General features: G+C 35.8%; 1 protein-coding gene across 5 annotated transcripts in view; it reads left to right on the top strand.

Annotated features, from left to right (window-relative positions):
- CUL2 (cullin 2) overlaps nucleotides 1-13,070 on the top strand; it is a 101,000-nt gene that overhangs the window by 37,094 nt on the left and 50,836 nt on the right. For all 5 annotated transcript variants that reach the window (XM_081820867.1, XM_081820866.1, XM_081820870.1 and 2 more), the window contains 2 exons: nucleotides 6,147-6,252; nucleotides 11,727-11,809. In XM_081820867.1, coding sequence (XP_081676993.1) covers nucleotides 6,147-6,252; nucleotides 11,727-11,809 — 189 coding nt within the window. The remainder of the gene's footprint in view (nucleotides 1-6,146; nucleotides 6,253-11,726; nucleotides 11,810-13,070) is intronic.

The following is a 13,070-nucleotide window of genomic DNA, read 5'->3' as shown; positions in this document are numbered from 1 at the left end:
AACCCATTCACATAGACAATGGAAATAAATTCCTGGGTACATAAGGCAGAAACCTATTTACCGAAGAATAGTGGATAAATAAGGAATAGTGTCATTAAGTCACCTGGGCCTTTGACACTTGGAATGAGAGTGTCTGCTCTTGAAATGGTTGTGGCCTGCGATGGAGGAGGTGATAATTTTGGCCTATGCATTGTGGCATGGGCAGAGATGGATCCCTGCCTCAGTTTCTCACTGGGGAGAAACTCCTCACTTCTCCCCAGTGAGAAACTGAGGAGTGAAGCTGGGTGTCAGAGTATTATCTGTACAGTTATTCCATGCATTGCTGGACTACCACACTGAAGCCAGGGCTTGGTTCTCTTGGCGTGTTTGTCCTTTGTCGCTGGTTCATGTTCCTGTAGGTTTTTATAACAACACTGGAGTTTACTTACTGTAAGTTGCCTCTGTTAGAAACTGGAGCTTATTCCAACCTCCATTAGCTTTTATTTCTTCTTAGAAGAGCCAAATGTAATAAAATCAGAAGCCAGCAGTTGCTGACAAGCACAAGGTTTACCGTGGCTTTGGCTTTTATAAAAGTGTTTGCCATACATAAAACATCCTGACATTTCATGGTTGTTTTTTTTTTCCCTCGTCCACCAAAGTAAGATAGTCATGAATAGAACTTTTAAGAATTCCCTAGCTAGGGTGCCTGGGTGGCTCAGTCGTTAAGCGTCTGCCTTCGGCTCAGGTCATGATCCCAGGTTCCTGGGATCGAGTCCCACATCAGGCTCCCTGCTCCGCGGGAAGCCTGCTTCTCCCTCTCCCTCTCCCCCTGCTTATGTTCCCTCTCTCGCTGTGTCTCTCTCTGTCAAATAAATAAAATCTTTAAAAAAAAAAAAAAAGAATTCCCTAGCTAAATTGTGGAGGAGAATTAGAGGAATTTTAAGGATAGGTGTGAGAGCACATGCATGCCTTTGGCTACATGCTTGGGCCACTGGTATATAGATGACTTAAGAGAGTATTTAGAATATATGCCAGTACAGTATGCTGTGTGCAGTGGGTTCCCTCTTGAGCTGAGACATTTTAGTAAAGATTTAAATTGGTTTTCTTTCTTTCTCTTTTTTTTTTTAGTTTTCTATGTTCTCCTGCATCAAAATCAATAATTTGGTACTATTTAAATTAATACTAATATTAATAATAAATTGGTACTGTTAGTGAAGTTTTATTAAATATATATGCTATATACACAAATGTATGTGTGTATATAAACCATATGAGGTAGTTGGTGTCTCCAAATTTGCAGCTGAGGAAACTAGGCTCTCCGAGAGGTCATTTAAGACTTTGCTCAAGGTCACTCAGCTACAAAAAAAAATCACAATTTAAACCCAGATCAGCCCAATTAAACCTATTTCACTTCTTCATTCTACTTTAGTCTCATTCTAGATACACTCTTTTAGTCATTTAGATAGATTCTGTTCTCATCCCTTATCTTACACTATGCATTCTTTCTAAAATGATTTCAGTTACTCCTGGTTTTAGCTACAACCTATATGTTGCTAACCACCAAAATATGTGTTTATCCCAGGTGGTCTGAGTTTCAGAGGAGTATTTTTTTACCTAGCCTGCCTATACCTTCAGGGTATTCCATGGGTACATTGTAGTACTGCAGATTTCAAAACTGAGCTTGTTATCTTTTACATACACACTGTCCCCAGTATTATTTTTATTATTTATTTATTTATTTATTTTAAGTAGGTTCCATGCCCAGCATGGTGTCCAGTGCAAGGCTTGAACTCACGACCCTGAGATTCAGACCCAAGCTGAGATCAAGAGTCAGACACTTAGGGGCGCCTGGGTGGCTCAGTTGGGTAGGCGACTGCCTTCGGCTCAGGTCATGGTCCTGGAGTCCCGGGATCGAGTCCCGCATCGGGCTCCCTGCTCGGCAGGGAGTCTGCTTCTCCCTCTGACCCTCCTCCCTCTCATGCTCTCTGTCTCTCATTCTGTCTCAAATAAATAAATAAAATCTTTAAAAAAAAAAAAAGAGTCAGACACTTAACCAATTGAGCCACCCAGGCGCCCCAGTATTACTAATTTTAATTGGTAGTAATACTGTACATCCAGACATAGATGCCAGAAGTCTCACTTATCCTTTCTTCACTTAGGGTTGTCCTCTCTACCTGATCCCTATTGGTCAGGTCCTCCAGATGTCTCTTAAATTCATTATTTCCTTTGCATTGCAAGCTTTTTATCATTTCTCACCTGAACTATTAATGATAAAGTCCCTGTAACCAGTCTTCTGGCCTTTGATTTCAAATTTATTCTATTTACTGAATTCATGTTATTTTTTTCTAACATGCACATCTGATCACTCTCTGAAATCACGTAGTAACCTTCCACTGTCTGTAGCAAAGACTTAGAACTAATGGCTCATGGGATTCACCTATAGAGAATTTTATTTGACCACTGGGATGTTGGCATCATGTGGCTGATCATTTATTTAATTATATTAGTAGAATAGATGGTAAAATCCTTTTCAAAGAGGCAATAATTAGATGAAAACTGCTTAATGATAGTTTTTAATTGTGGGGTACTGAGGTTATCCAGGCTAGCTAATCATTTTTAGTCATACTCTATAAGGAAATCTGTGTAAAGAAATATAAAGGAAAAATTCAGTTTTGTTTTAAAAGTATTTTTTAACACTTTTATGAAGTAATTTCTAGCCTCTTCTTTATTCTGATTGATTTATACAATGGATATGCATTAGCATAGGTAATTTAAGGATTCTGACTTCAAAGAAAATAATGATATTCCTGCGTCACGTTTCCCAGTACTACATGTCTCTTTAGACCCTGCTGGCTCTTGAGGTGTAGTACGTAAGATATTAGCTGGGGAACTAACAACTCTTGAAATCCAGTAGGTATTAGCATGAGAACAATTTTTGTAATGGAATTTCCTAAGACAGATTGAAATGCTTGGTTTCTCTGAGGCTTCAAAATTTTGGCTATTCATTATTGTCAAGTACTATTTTTAATTGTGTCAGTGCTAATATTCCAGGAAAGCAAAGGATACTTATTAGACACTTTGTTGGTGAAATAAATTATAAAAACATTATAAAAATTATAAAAACTATTGCATTATATGTGAGCAGAACAGCCAGGTATTGCCTGTGTGGTAGAGTATAAAATATTCTAAGAAATTATTGGGACCTGATTCTTTTATGATTTCCTAGAACATATGTCTTTATTTAAAAACAAATGTGTGATGAATAAAATTGACTGTAAAATACTCCAATGACTTAGAAGTTAAGAATTGTATCCACATCAAAATGAAAAATTGCACTGTTTACATTTTAAGTTATATCTTTAAATTATTTTAAAAGCTTGTCTGTCAAGCTTAAACTTAACATCAGGAGTAGAAATCTGGAATGAGAAAGATACAGTTAACGTAAGTTCAAGTTTTATTCCATGAGATAAAGAGAATAGTGACTTGTCCTATCAGATACAAAATATAAAGCTCCACTAAAGCAGTATGCTGGCTCAAGAATATACATATAGATCTTTGAAACGGAACAGTGATTCCAGACCTCTGCAGATCTAGCAGCTGCTTGTTCAGCATTAACAAACCACTATCCTAAGAAGTTTATACTTAACTCTATAGGTATAAAGGAGCTACTTAGTACTCTGAATAGGTGAGTAAATTTTAGATGAATTAGAGACGGCGGAAACAGGAAATAGAGACCAGTCATGGGAGTGTTGCACATGATCGAAGCAGAGATTAAACAAAAGGCATTGGAAGAGAGAAGGAAACTAATGGGAGAGGATGAGTAGTAGTTTAGGAGGATGTGAAGAGCAGCTGATTAAAGGAGTAAAATGGAAGGATGAGAGATAAATGTTTCTAATCTTTTAGTGGGATTACTGGGATGGCCATGGTACCACAGACCAAAAAAAGAAACTGGTTTGGTGCAAAGGATCCATATAGGAAGGCACATATACGACAATTAAATTCCCACTACTCAGGGAGCACATGTTACTGTTGAAATATTGTATTTGTTTATGTTTGTATATTCTACCGGATTTGTAAACTCTGTGCAGGAAGCCCACATTTTTGTTTTTCATCTTTCTGTCCCTGGGGCCTGGCACACTGCCTGATTTGGAGTCCACACTTGGTCAATACTTGTTGAATGAGAGAGGGAGAACTTGTGAAATTTCTGTGCCAGCTCTGTCACCCACTAGCAGATTGACCATTGGCGAGTTCTTTAAGCTCTCTCAGCTGCAGTTTTCTTACATATAAAAGGAGGGTCATAGTAGTAGCACACATATCTACTTCATAGTATTCAGCCACATAAAATGCTTAGGGGTATGCCTGACACATGACACGAGCTCCGTAAATATTAGTGATTACTTTTATTTCCTGGCATTTGTGGCTTTTATGATCTGGCTCCAGGCTGCTTTTCTAAGTTTGTATTCTAATATTAGCTTTTGCTCTCCCTGCTGTCTGGAATGCTATCCATTTATGTATTCAGTAGTTCATCAAGGAAGTATTTTTTGAGGACTTCATATTTACCTGCCGCTGGTTCTGGATGCTGTGTAAGCAAGGTCCTTGCTTTGTATTTCTTATATTCTAGAGAGGCAACAGATGTACGGAGCAAGTAAGCAAATAAAAGAATTGAATTATTTCACAAAGTAGTAAGTACCGTGAAAAATATAAAACAGTTGCGTTTAATTACTTTAATGGGATGGGAAGTTAAAGTTCATTTGGATTGGTATCAGATCAGGCCTGAGAGAAGTGTGTTTGAGCCTGATGACAGAGGCCAGAGGTTAAAAGATCTCTCCACTTTATATATCCTATTTCAGTCCAGATCTCCCAGATGTTCTCTCTCTACCTCTTTCTTCTGTCTCTCTCAGTCCTATTCCCTTTTCTTCAATTGGAAGGCATGGTTGAAAAGCCAGCATGAAATTAGGTGGATATACTACTAGAGAGAATGGAAGGAAGGGTGAAATGGCATTTTGAAGGAAAAATATAATAGGACATTTTAACATATGGGTAGAGGAGACTAAAATGTCAAAGAGAGTACCAAGGTTTTAAGCCCTGGAGTCTAGAGGCTTGTAGTTAGTGTGGGAGTGCAACTTTTGTAAATGGTTTATCTGTACAGCTTTGGAGTTAATTCCAGGAATTGTGTTTTTCATTGTCTCCTAGAGTTGTTGGTGGAGTTATGCAGTTGAAATTTTTGTTGTCTTTGTTTTCAGTTTCATTTGTCTGCAAACATGAAGTGGACTTTTCATTTTGATGCAGTGAACACTAGAAAGTGTGTGTTTTACTGTAGAGATTTTGTGGCTTTTGCCTATTTGTGTTGTCTATAGCTATTTACACATGGCAGAACCTTTCAAGTCAGTACTTTTAGGTGGTGAGCATTATAGGCATTATAGTGAAATCTAAGATTGTGAAAAGTGAGTGCTAGAATATTTTGAGCCCTTCCTACACATTTTATTTACTTTAAAGAAATCTATATTCATCTCAGTAATTTGTAGAGTTCATTACAGTTATTAGTCTTAGAATATGTCAAAACATTATAAAGCTGTTTTCCTCTGGTAGACAAAGTGATCTTACATTAGTCAGTTTTGCCCATACTTCTTACTGTCTATAATAGTACCTACTAATCTAATCTCTTTTTGTTGTTGTTTAAAAATGAAAAGTTACATCTTTTCCTGGTGATAGATATAAATTGAAGGACTGACCTGAGTTTTATTGTTTAACTATTTCTTGGTTTAATTCTTTGCAAAGTGAACTTATCCTGACTTTCTAAGAAGAATCTGGGAATGAGCAAATTATATTGTAGAAGGATTGTAGAAGCTCCTTGGGTAGGAGCTGTTGGGCTATATGAGTACTGGAAATTTTTAGAGCAAAACCCTTGAGTTTTTTAAAGTGAGACTGAGGTAATAGGGTTTTTTCCCCCTACTCTAGAGGTTATTCTTTTGCTCTTAAAGCCTTCGGCTGATACCTTTGATCCTCTTAAATTATATTTCTAACTTCTGCAGAATTTCTTTGGATATATTACCACACTCTTCTGTAGTTGATTTATAACCCTAAAATTATTATTTTCAAGTTGCAAGTTAATTTGTTTTCCTGCTGATTTTAACATAGTGTCCAATGGTACTATATTTGTTTTTCAGGTATCTCAACACCCAGTTTATTAAAAAGAATAAATTGACAGAAGCTGACCTTCAGTATGGCTATGGTGGTGTAGATATGAATGAACCACTTATGGAAATAGGAGAGGTAGGAAATTCTTTAAATGACTGGCAAACATGAGAGTGTTTTTATATATATTGAGGGAATTTGATTCACTGTCTTTTTTTTAAGGACACCATGTTGACTATCTTAACATTGTCAAGATTTAAAACATCCTAAATGTTAAGTTAATAAAACACTGCAGTGATTTCCTAAGAATCTTCACATAGCTAACAGAAGAGGTATGATTAGTATTATTTTAATAATTAAATTAATGATGGTTGAATAAATGACGGTTAATAGTTCCACTATGTGAAAAAGCTCATAAAAAGTCTTTAGGAAAATACTTTCTGAGAGTATTCAGAAAATATTCTTGAGATTCTTGTAGTTAAAAAGTGCAAAAGTCAAGGCGCCCGGGTGGTTCAGTTAGTTGAGCATCCGACTCTTGATTTCAGCTTAGGTCGTGATCTCAGGGTTGTGGGGTTGAGCCCTGTGTCGGGCTCTATGCTGGGTGTGGAGCCTGCATAGGATTCTTTCTCTTGCTCCCTCTCCTTCGGCCCCTCCCCCCACCTAATGTGCATGCATGCTCCTTCTCTTTAAAAAAAATAAAGTGCAAAGGTCATAGGCTTAAAAGAGATCCTAAAAGAGAGGATATACAGATTTATGGATATAACAAATTTAACTTTAAAAAGTAATTAAAGAAGTTCAGAGTAAAACAATGAAGTGTGGAGATCAGTAGTTCTTTCAGATTCTTGAGGTACAGTACAAATTTAAATGTGGAAAATTACATAAAGCATATATTCACTGTGAAAGAAATACTCCAGTACAATGTTTGTTTATTCATGTAATATGTATTTATTGAGTAGCCAGGTACTGGTGATACAGTGGTGAACAGACAGAAGGTCTCTGTCCTCATGGGGAAGCAATGCCAAATAAGAATAGAAATTAATGTGAAATTGTGGTGAGTGTTAATGAAAGAAATAAACAGCTAAGATGCGGCATTAGTAGAAATTTCATTTAGAATAATCCTTTTGGAAAGAAATTTGTCGTTGTCTTTCAGTAGACTTTAAAATGCGTAATATCTGTTAACCAGATAATCCCATGTCTAGTAATCTGTACTGTGAAAATAATAAATAACAGGAAAAAAGTTCAAATATTTAAAAGTGTTCCTTGTGGGGCGCCTGGGTGGCTCAGTCGTTAAGCGTCTGCCTTCGGCTCAGGTCATGATCCCAGCGTCCTGGGATCGAGCCCCGCATCCGGCTCCCTGCTCCGCGGGAAGCCTGCTTCTCCCTCTCTCTCTGCCTGCTGCTCCTCCTGCTTATTATACTCACACTCTCTCTCTGTGTCAAATAAATAAATAAAATCTTTAAAAATTAAATATTATTGAACAACCCCTTTCTTATACCATATACAAAAATAAACTTAAAGTGGGTTAAAGATCTAAACATGAGATCTGAACAATTTAATTAATGCCTAAAAAGCAATAATAAACTATTGGGACTACACCAAAATAAATAATTATTGTTAATAAGGGTGACTAATGGGTAGACCATCTAAATGTCTAATATCCAACAGTAAAAACTATACATAGATGAATATGTACAGTATGATTTTGTTACGAAGGCAAAGAGATAAATTAGTAGTAGAAAATAGTTCATAAAAACTTTAATAAAGGGGAAAATATTTCATGAAAAAATCTGGACACATTATATGTTTAATAGAAATAAAACTATAGGGGAAAAAGGATGTAGAGTAACAGATTAGTGGGAAATAGTAGTTGCTTTAGTTCGTAGGACTATTAGTGAATATTTTAATAATTGTCCCTTATCACCAACACCATCAAGCTCACTCTTCCTCCCAGAGGAAGTCACCATAAACAATATGTCTTGCCTGAATTTTACCTGTGCATTTGCATATGAATACTTATACTATGCACATGATGGTTTAATTTTGTATTTTAAACATTAATGGTATCATATCATATGTACCATAATGATAGCATACCATATATCTTACAACTTGTATTTCTTGCTTGTTTTGTTTTGTTTTTTGGTTAATGTGTCTAGTTCTTTGCACGTAAGTTTATTTTTGTGAGAGCTCAGTATTCTATAATAGGGATATAGAATAATTTATTAATCATTTATTAAACTATTCTCCTTAGTTTTTAGTTCTTTGTTGTTATGAACAATTGTGCTGTGAATATCATTGTTCATTTATTCATTTATTAAAAATTTTTTGAACCCCTCTGTGTGCCAGGCACTTTTCTATATACTAAGAATACAGTAGTGAACAAAGTAGACACAGATCTTACATTTAGGGAGTTAACATTTATGTATATATCTCTTTGTACACAGACATTTTCTTAGAGTGGGTACCTGAAAGTGGATTTTCTGGGTCTAAGCACACCCTGAATTTTGATAGCTCCTCCAGCTTGCTTTCAAAAGGCTTCATAGTTTGTTCTCCTGTCATAGCTTATAACATCTCATTTTCTTTATCACCCTTTTCCCCTGTTTGTGCTATTTAAAAAGCAAAAAATAAGGGAAAACTTGAAGAATGGTCCTTGTGGGATGGTGGATGCTTTTACTTATTTGAAATAGGATAAAGTTACCCCAGGGAAATAGAATAGAGAGGCTAAAACCAGAATAATGGCTGTGTAGATGCAATTATATTGGAAACAGAGGAGCAATCAATTTTTGATACTGGAATAATTTGTACTCTTTATGGGAAAAATATATTGGAGTTTAAATATGAAAGGCAAGACTTGAAAACTTTTGGATGGCAATATAAGAGCACACATATCCCTGACATTAGAGTAAGGAAGTTCTTAAAAGACAAGAAAAATACAAACAATAAAGGAAAAGATTGATAACTTTGAGACATTAAAGTATAATGTATTTTTACTAAAAAAACACTATAAAGGAACTCAAAAGTTAAGTCACAAACTATGACTGCAATATATAAAACTGTCAAGGGATTAATTTCTACAATATATAAAAAAATTCTAGTTTTTATTAAGAACAAGATAAATACTGTGGAATTGTGGGCAAAAGAGATGAATTGGCATTTCACAGAAAAAAAAGATGTACAATAAACATACAAAAAGATGCCCAGCCTCACACAAGAAGATGCCAGTTAAAACCACAAGGATTTACCAAAACAATCTACAAATTCAGTGTAATTCCTATCAAAATACCAATAGCATTTTTCACAGAACTAGAACAAATAATCCTAAAATTTGTATAGAACCACCAAAGACCCCAAATAGCCAAAGCAATCTTTTTTTTTTTTTAAGATTTTATTTATTTATTTGACAGAGAGGGAACACAAGCAGGGGGAGTGGGAGAGGGAGAAGCAGGCTTCTAGCCGAGCAGGGAGCCCGATGCAGGGCTTGATCCCAGGACCCTGGGATCATGACCTGAGCCGAAGGCGGACACTTAATGATGATTGAGCCACCCAGGCGCCCCTAGCCAAAGCAATCTTGAGAAAGAACAGAACTGAAGGTATCATAATCCCAGATTTCAAACTATCTTACATAGCTGTAGTAATCAAAACAGAATGGTACTAACACAGAAATAGACACATAGATCAGTGGAACAGGATAAAAGACCCATGCATACAAACCCACACTTCTATGGTCAATTAATCTATGACAAAGGGGGCTAGAATATGCAATGGAGAAAAGAGTCTCTTCAATAAATGGTGTTGGGAAAACTGCACAGCTATATGCAGATGAATGGAACTACCCCTTTCTTATACCATACACAAAAATAAAGTGGGTTAAAGATCTAAACATGAGACCTGAACAATTTAATAAATGCCTAAAAGAAAACATAAGTAGTATTCCTTTGGACATCATTCTTAGCAACATATTTATGGATATGTTTCCTCAGGCAAGGGAAACAAAAGCAATAATAAACTATTGGGACTACACCAAAATAAAAAAGCTTTTGCACAGCAAAGGAGACCATCAACAAAACAAAAGGCAACCCAGTGAATGGGAGAAAATATTTGCAAATGGCATCTAATAAGGGGTTAATATCCAGAATACATAAAGAACTTACACAATCAACATCAAAAAAACTAAACAATTTAATTAAGAGATGAAGCAAGGACCTGAATAGATATTTTTCCAAAGAAGAGATGCAAGTGGCCGACAGACACATGAAGAGATGCTCAAATCACTAATCATCAGGGAAATGCAAATCAAAACCACAATGAGATCTCACCTCACACTAGTCAGAATGGCTAGTATCAAAAAGACAAGAACTAGCAAGTGTTGGTGAGGATGTGGAAAGGAACCGCCATGCACTGTTGGTGGGAATGTAAATTGATGCAATCACTGTGGAAAACAGAATGGGTTCCTCAAAAAATGAAAAACAGAAATATCCTATAATTAGTAATTCCACTACTGGGTATTTACCCAAGGAAAATGAAAACACAAATTTAAAAAGACATATGCACTCCTGTGTATATTGCGCCATTATTTACAGTAGCCAAATTATGGAATTAGCCCCAGTGTCCATTGATAGATATATGGATAAAGAAGATGTGGTCTATATATACGAAGGAATATTACTCAGCCATAAAAAAGAATGAAATCTTGTCATTTGCAACAACATGGATAGATCTAGAGAGTATAATGCCAAGTGAAATAAGTCAGTTAGAGAAAAAACAAACAAAATAAACAGACTTAACTATAGAGAACAAACTGATGGTTACCAGAGGGGAGGTGGGTGAGGGGATGGGTGAAGTAGATGAAGGGGATTAAGAGTACATTTATCTTGATGAGCACTGAGTAATACATAGAACTGCTGAATCACTATATTGTACACCTGAAACTAACGTAACACTGTATGTGAACTATACTGGACTTAAAATTTAAAAAAAATATGGGGATATGTACACATTTGATAGAACTATAGGCAAGGGAATGATTTAACACAAAATTCAGGGTTGTGGTAACCTCTGAGGGGAAAGTAGGAGGACGTTTAGAGCAACACTAATAGGGAAGTTGTGTTTCTTAAACTGGGTGGTGAATACAGGGATAGTCTATTTTATTATTCTTTTAATTGACTTACCTTTTATGTTTGTATGAGAGGTTTTATAATTTTAAAAATCAGCCAACAGCCAAATCACTTTAACATAATTCCTTTGTTTCTCTTAGTCTTGACATTTATACAGCCTTTCCATAATACCAGGCATTTAATTAACAACCAGTAAATTATAGTTTATAAAAATCAAATCAATTATTTCTTTAAGATTTTCAATTAATTCAGTTGAATTCAATTCAATTTCAATTAATTGAAGCCTTAATTCTGTTCTTTATACAATCTGATACTCATTTTCAATTTAAATTAGAAATCCATTTTTTTATGTATATTCAATTTTCATTTGACTTTTGAAGTATTAGTTGTAAATACTTGATGTGTATTTTTACTTTAAGAAGTCTTTTAACATTTTAATAAATGTTAAAAACAAATGCTAGGTAATTCATCCTTGATAATTTTTATTTTTCCTGGCAGCTAGCATTGGATATGTGGAGGAAATTGATGGTTGAACCACTTCAGACCATCCTTATCCGAATGTTGCTCCGAGAAATAAAAAAGTGAGTACTGATATTTGTCTTCTTGAGTCAATTCTAATTTGCTGTTTGAAATGGTTTCAAATAGTGTACAGTTGCATGGCTGTTAACTAGACATAGGCCTTGGTTTACTTAAACAAGCCTCATTTTCCATCTTAATGCCAATATTCTAAAATTGTTTTATAATCTTTTTTTGATAGGTCTTTGGTCTTTAGCCCAATATGCTTAGTAAATAAGTAAGTCCCTGAAGGAAGTGACCTGTCATTTGTTGTTGCAAACCTGATACCTCTTGGATCTTCCGGGGCATAGCTGAATTGTTTGAACATAATCTCTCAGTTTAAATCTTGAAAGGATAACATACCTATTCAAGAATACAAATTTTTCTAGGTAGTTGGTTACCTCATAGCTCCAGTGTTAAATTCGTAACTTGTCTGTATGTGAGCTTAGTTTGTAGGAAAATGGCTGCCCACTCTACTCATGGGCCAGCATGAGTTTACCTAATTGTTGTGTGAATAGAATTTAAGAGAGTAAGTTTTCCTGTGGAGTCCAGAATAGAAGATCCTTGGGTCAGCTCTGGCCTAAAAAATTTTTTTTTTTTTTAATTTTATTTTATTATGTTATGTTAGTCACCATACAGTACATCATTAGTTTTTGATGTAGTGATCCACACTTCATTGTTTTCGTATAACACCCAGTGCTCCATGCAGTACGTGCTCTCCTTAATACCCATTACTGGGCTAGCCCATCCCCCCACCCCCTTCCCCTCTAACACCCTCAGTTTGTTTCTTAGAGTCCATAGTCTCTCATGGTTCATCTCTCCTCCAATTTCCCCCCCTTCCTTTTTCCCTTCCTTCTCCTAATGTCCTCCATGTTATTCCTTAATGTTCCACGAATAAGTGAAATCATATGATAATTGACTTTCTTTGCTTGACTTATTTCACTTAGCATAATCTCTTCCAGTCCCATCCATGTTGATGTAAAAGTTGGGTATTCATCCTTTCTGATGGCTGAGTAATATTCCCTTGGATATATGGACCACATCTTCTTTATCCATTCATCTGTTGAAGGGCATCTTGGTTCTTTCCACAGTTTGGCTATTGCGGACATTGCTGCTATGAACATTGGGGTGCATATGGCCCTTCTTTTCACTACATCTGTGTCTTTGGGGTAAATACCCAGTAGTGCAATTGCTGGGTCATAGAGTAGCTCTATTTTTAATTTTTTGAAGCACCTCCACACTGTTTTCCAAAGTGGCTGTACCAACTTGCATTCCCACCAACAGTGT

Source organism: Leptonychotes weddellii, chromosome 5 (genome assembly GCF_054177405.1).
Source record: "Leptonychotes weddellii isolate Sample4059 chromosome 5, ASM5417740v2, whole genome shotgun sequence".
In the NCBI taxonomy this organism is placed as follows: Eukaryota; Metazoa; Chordata; class Mammalia; order Carnivora; family Phocidae; genus Leptonychotes; species Leptonychotes weddellii.
This window is presented reverse-complemented; position numbering and strand designations above follow the sequence as displayed.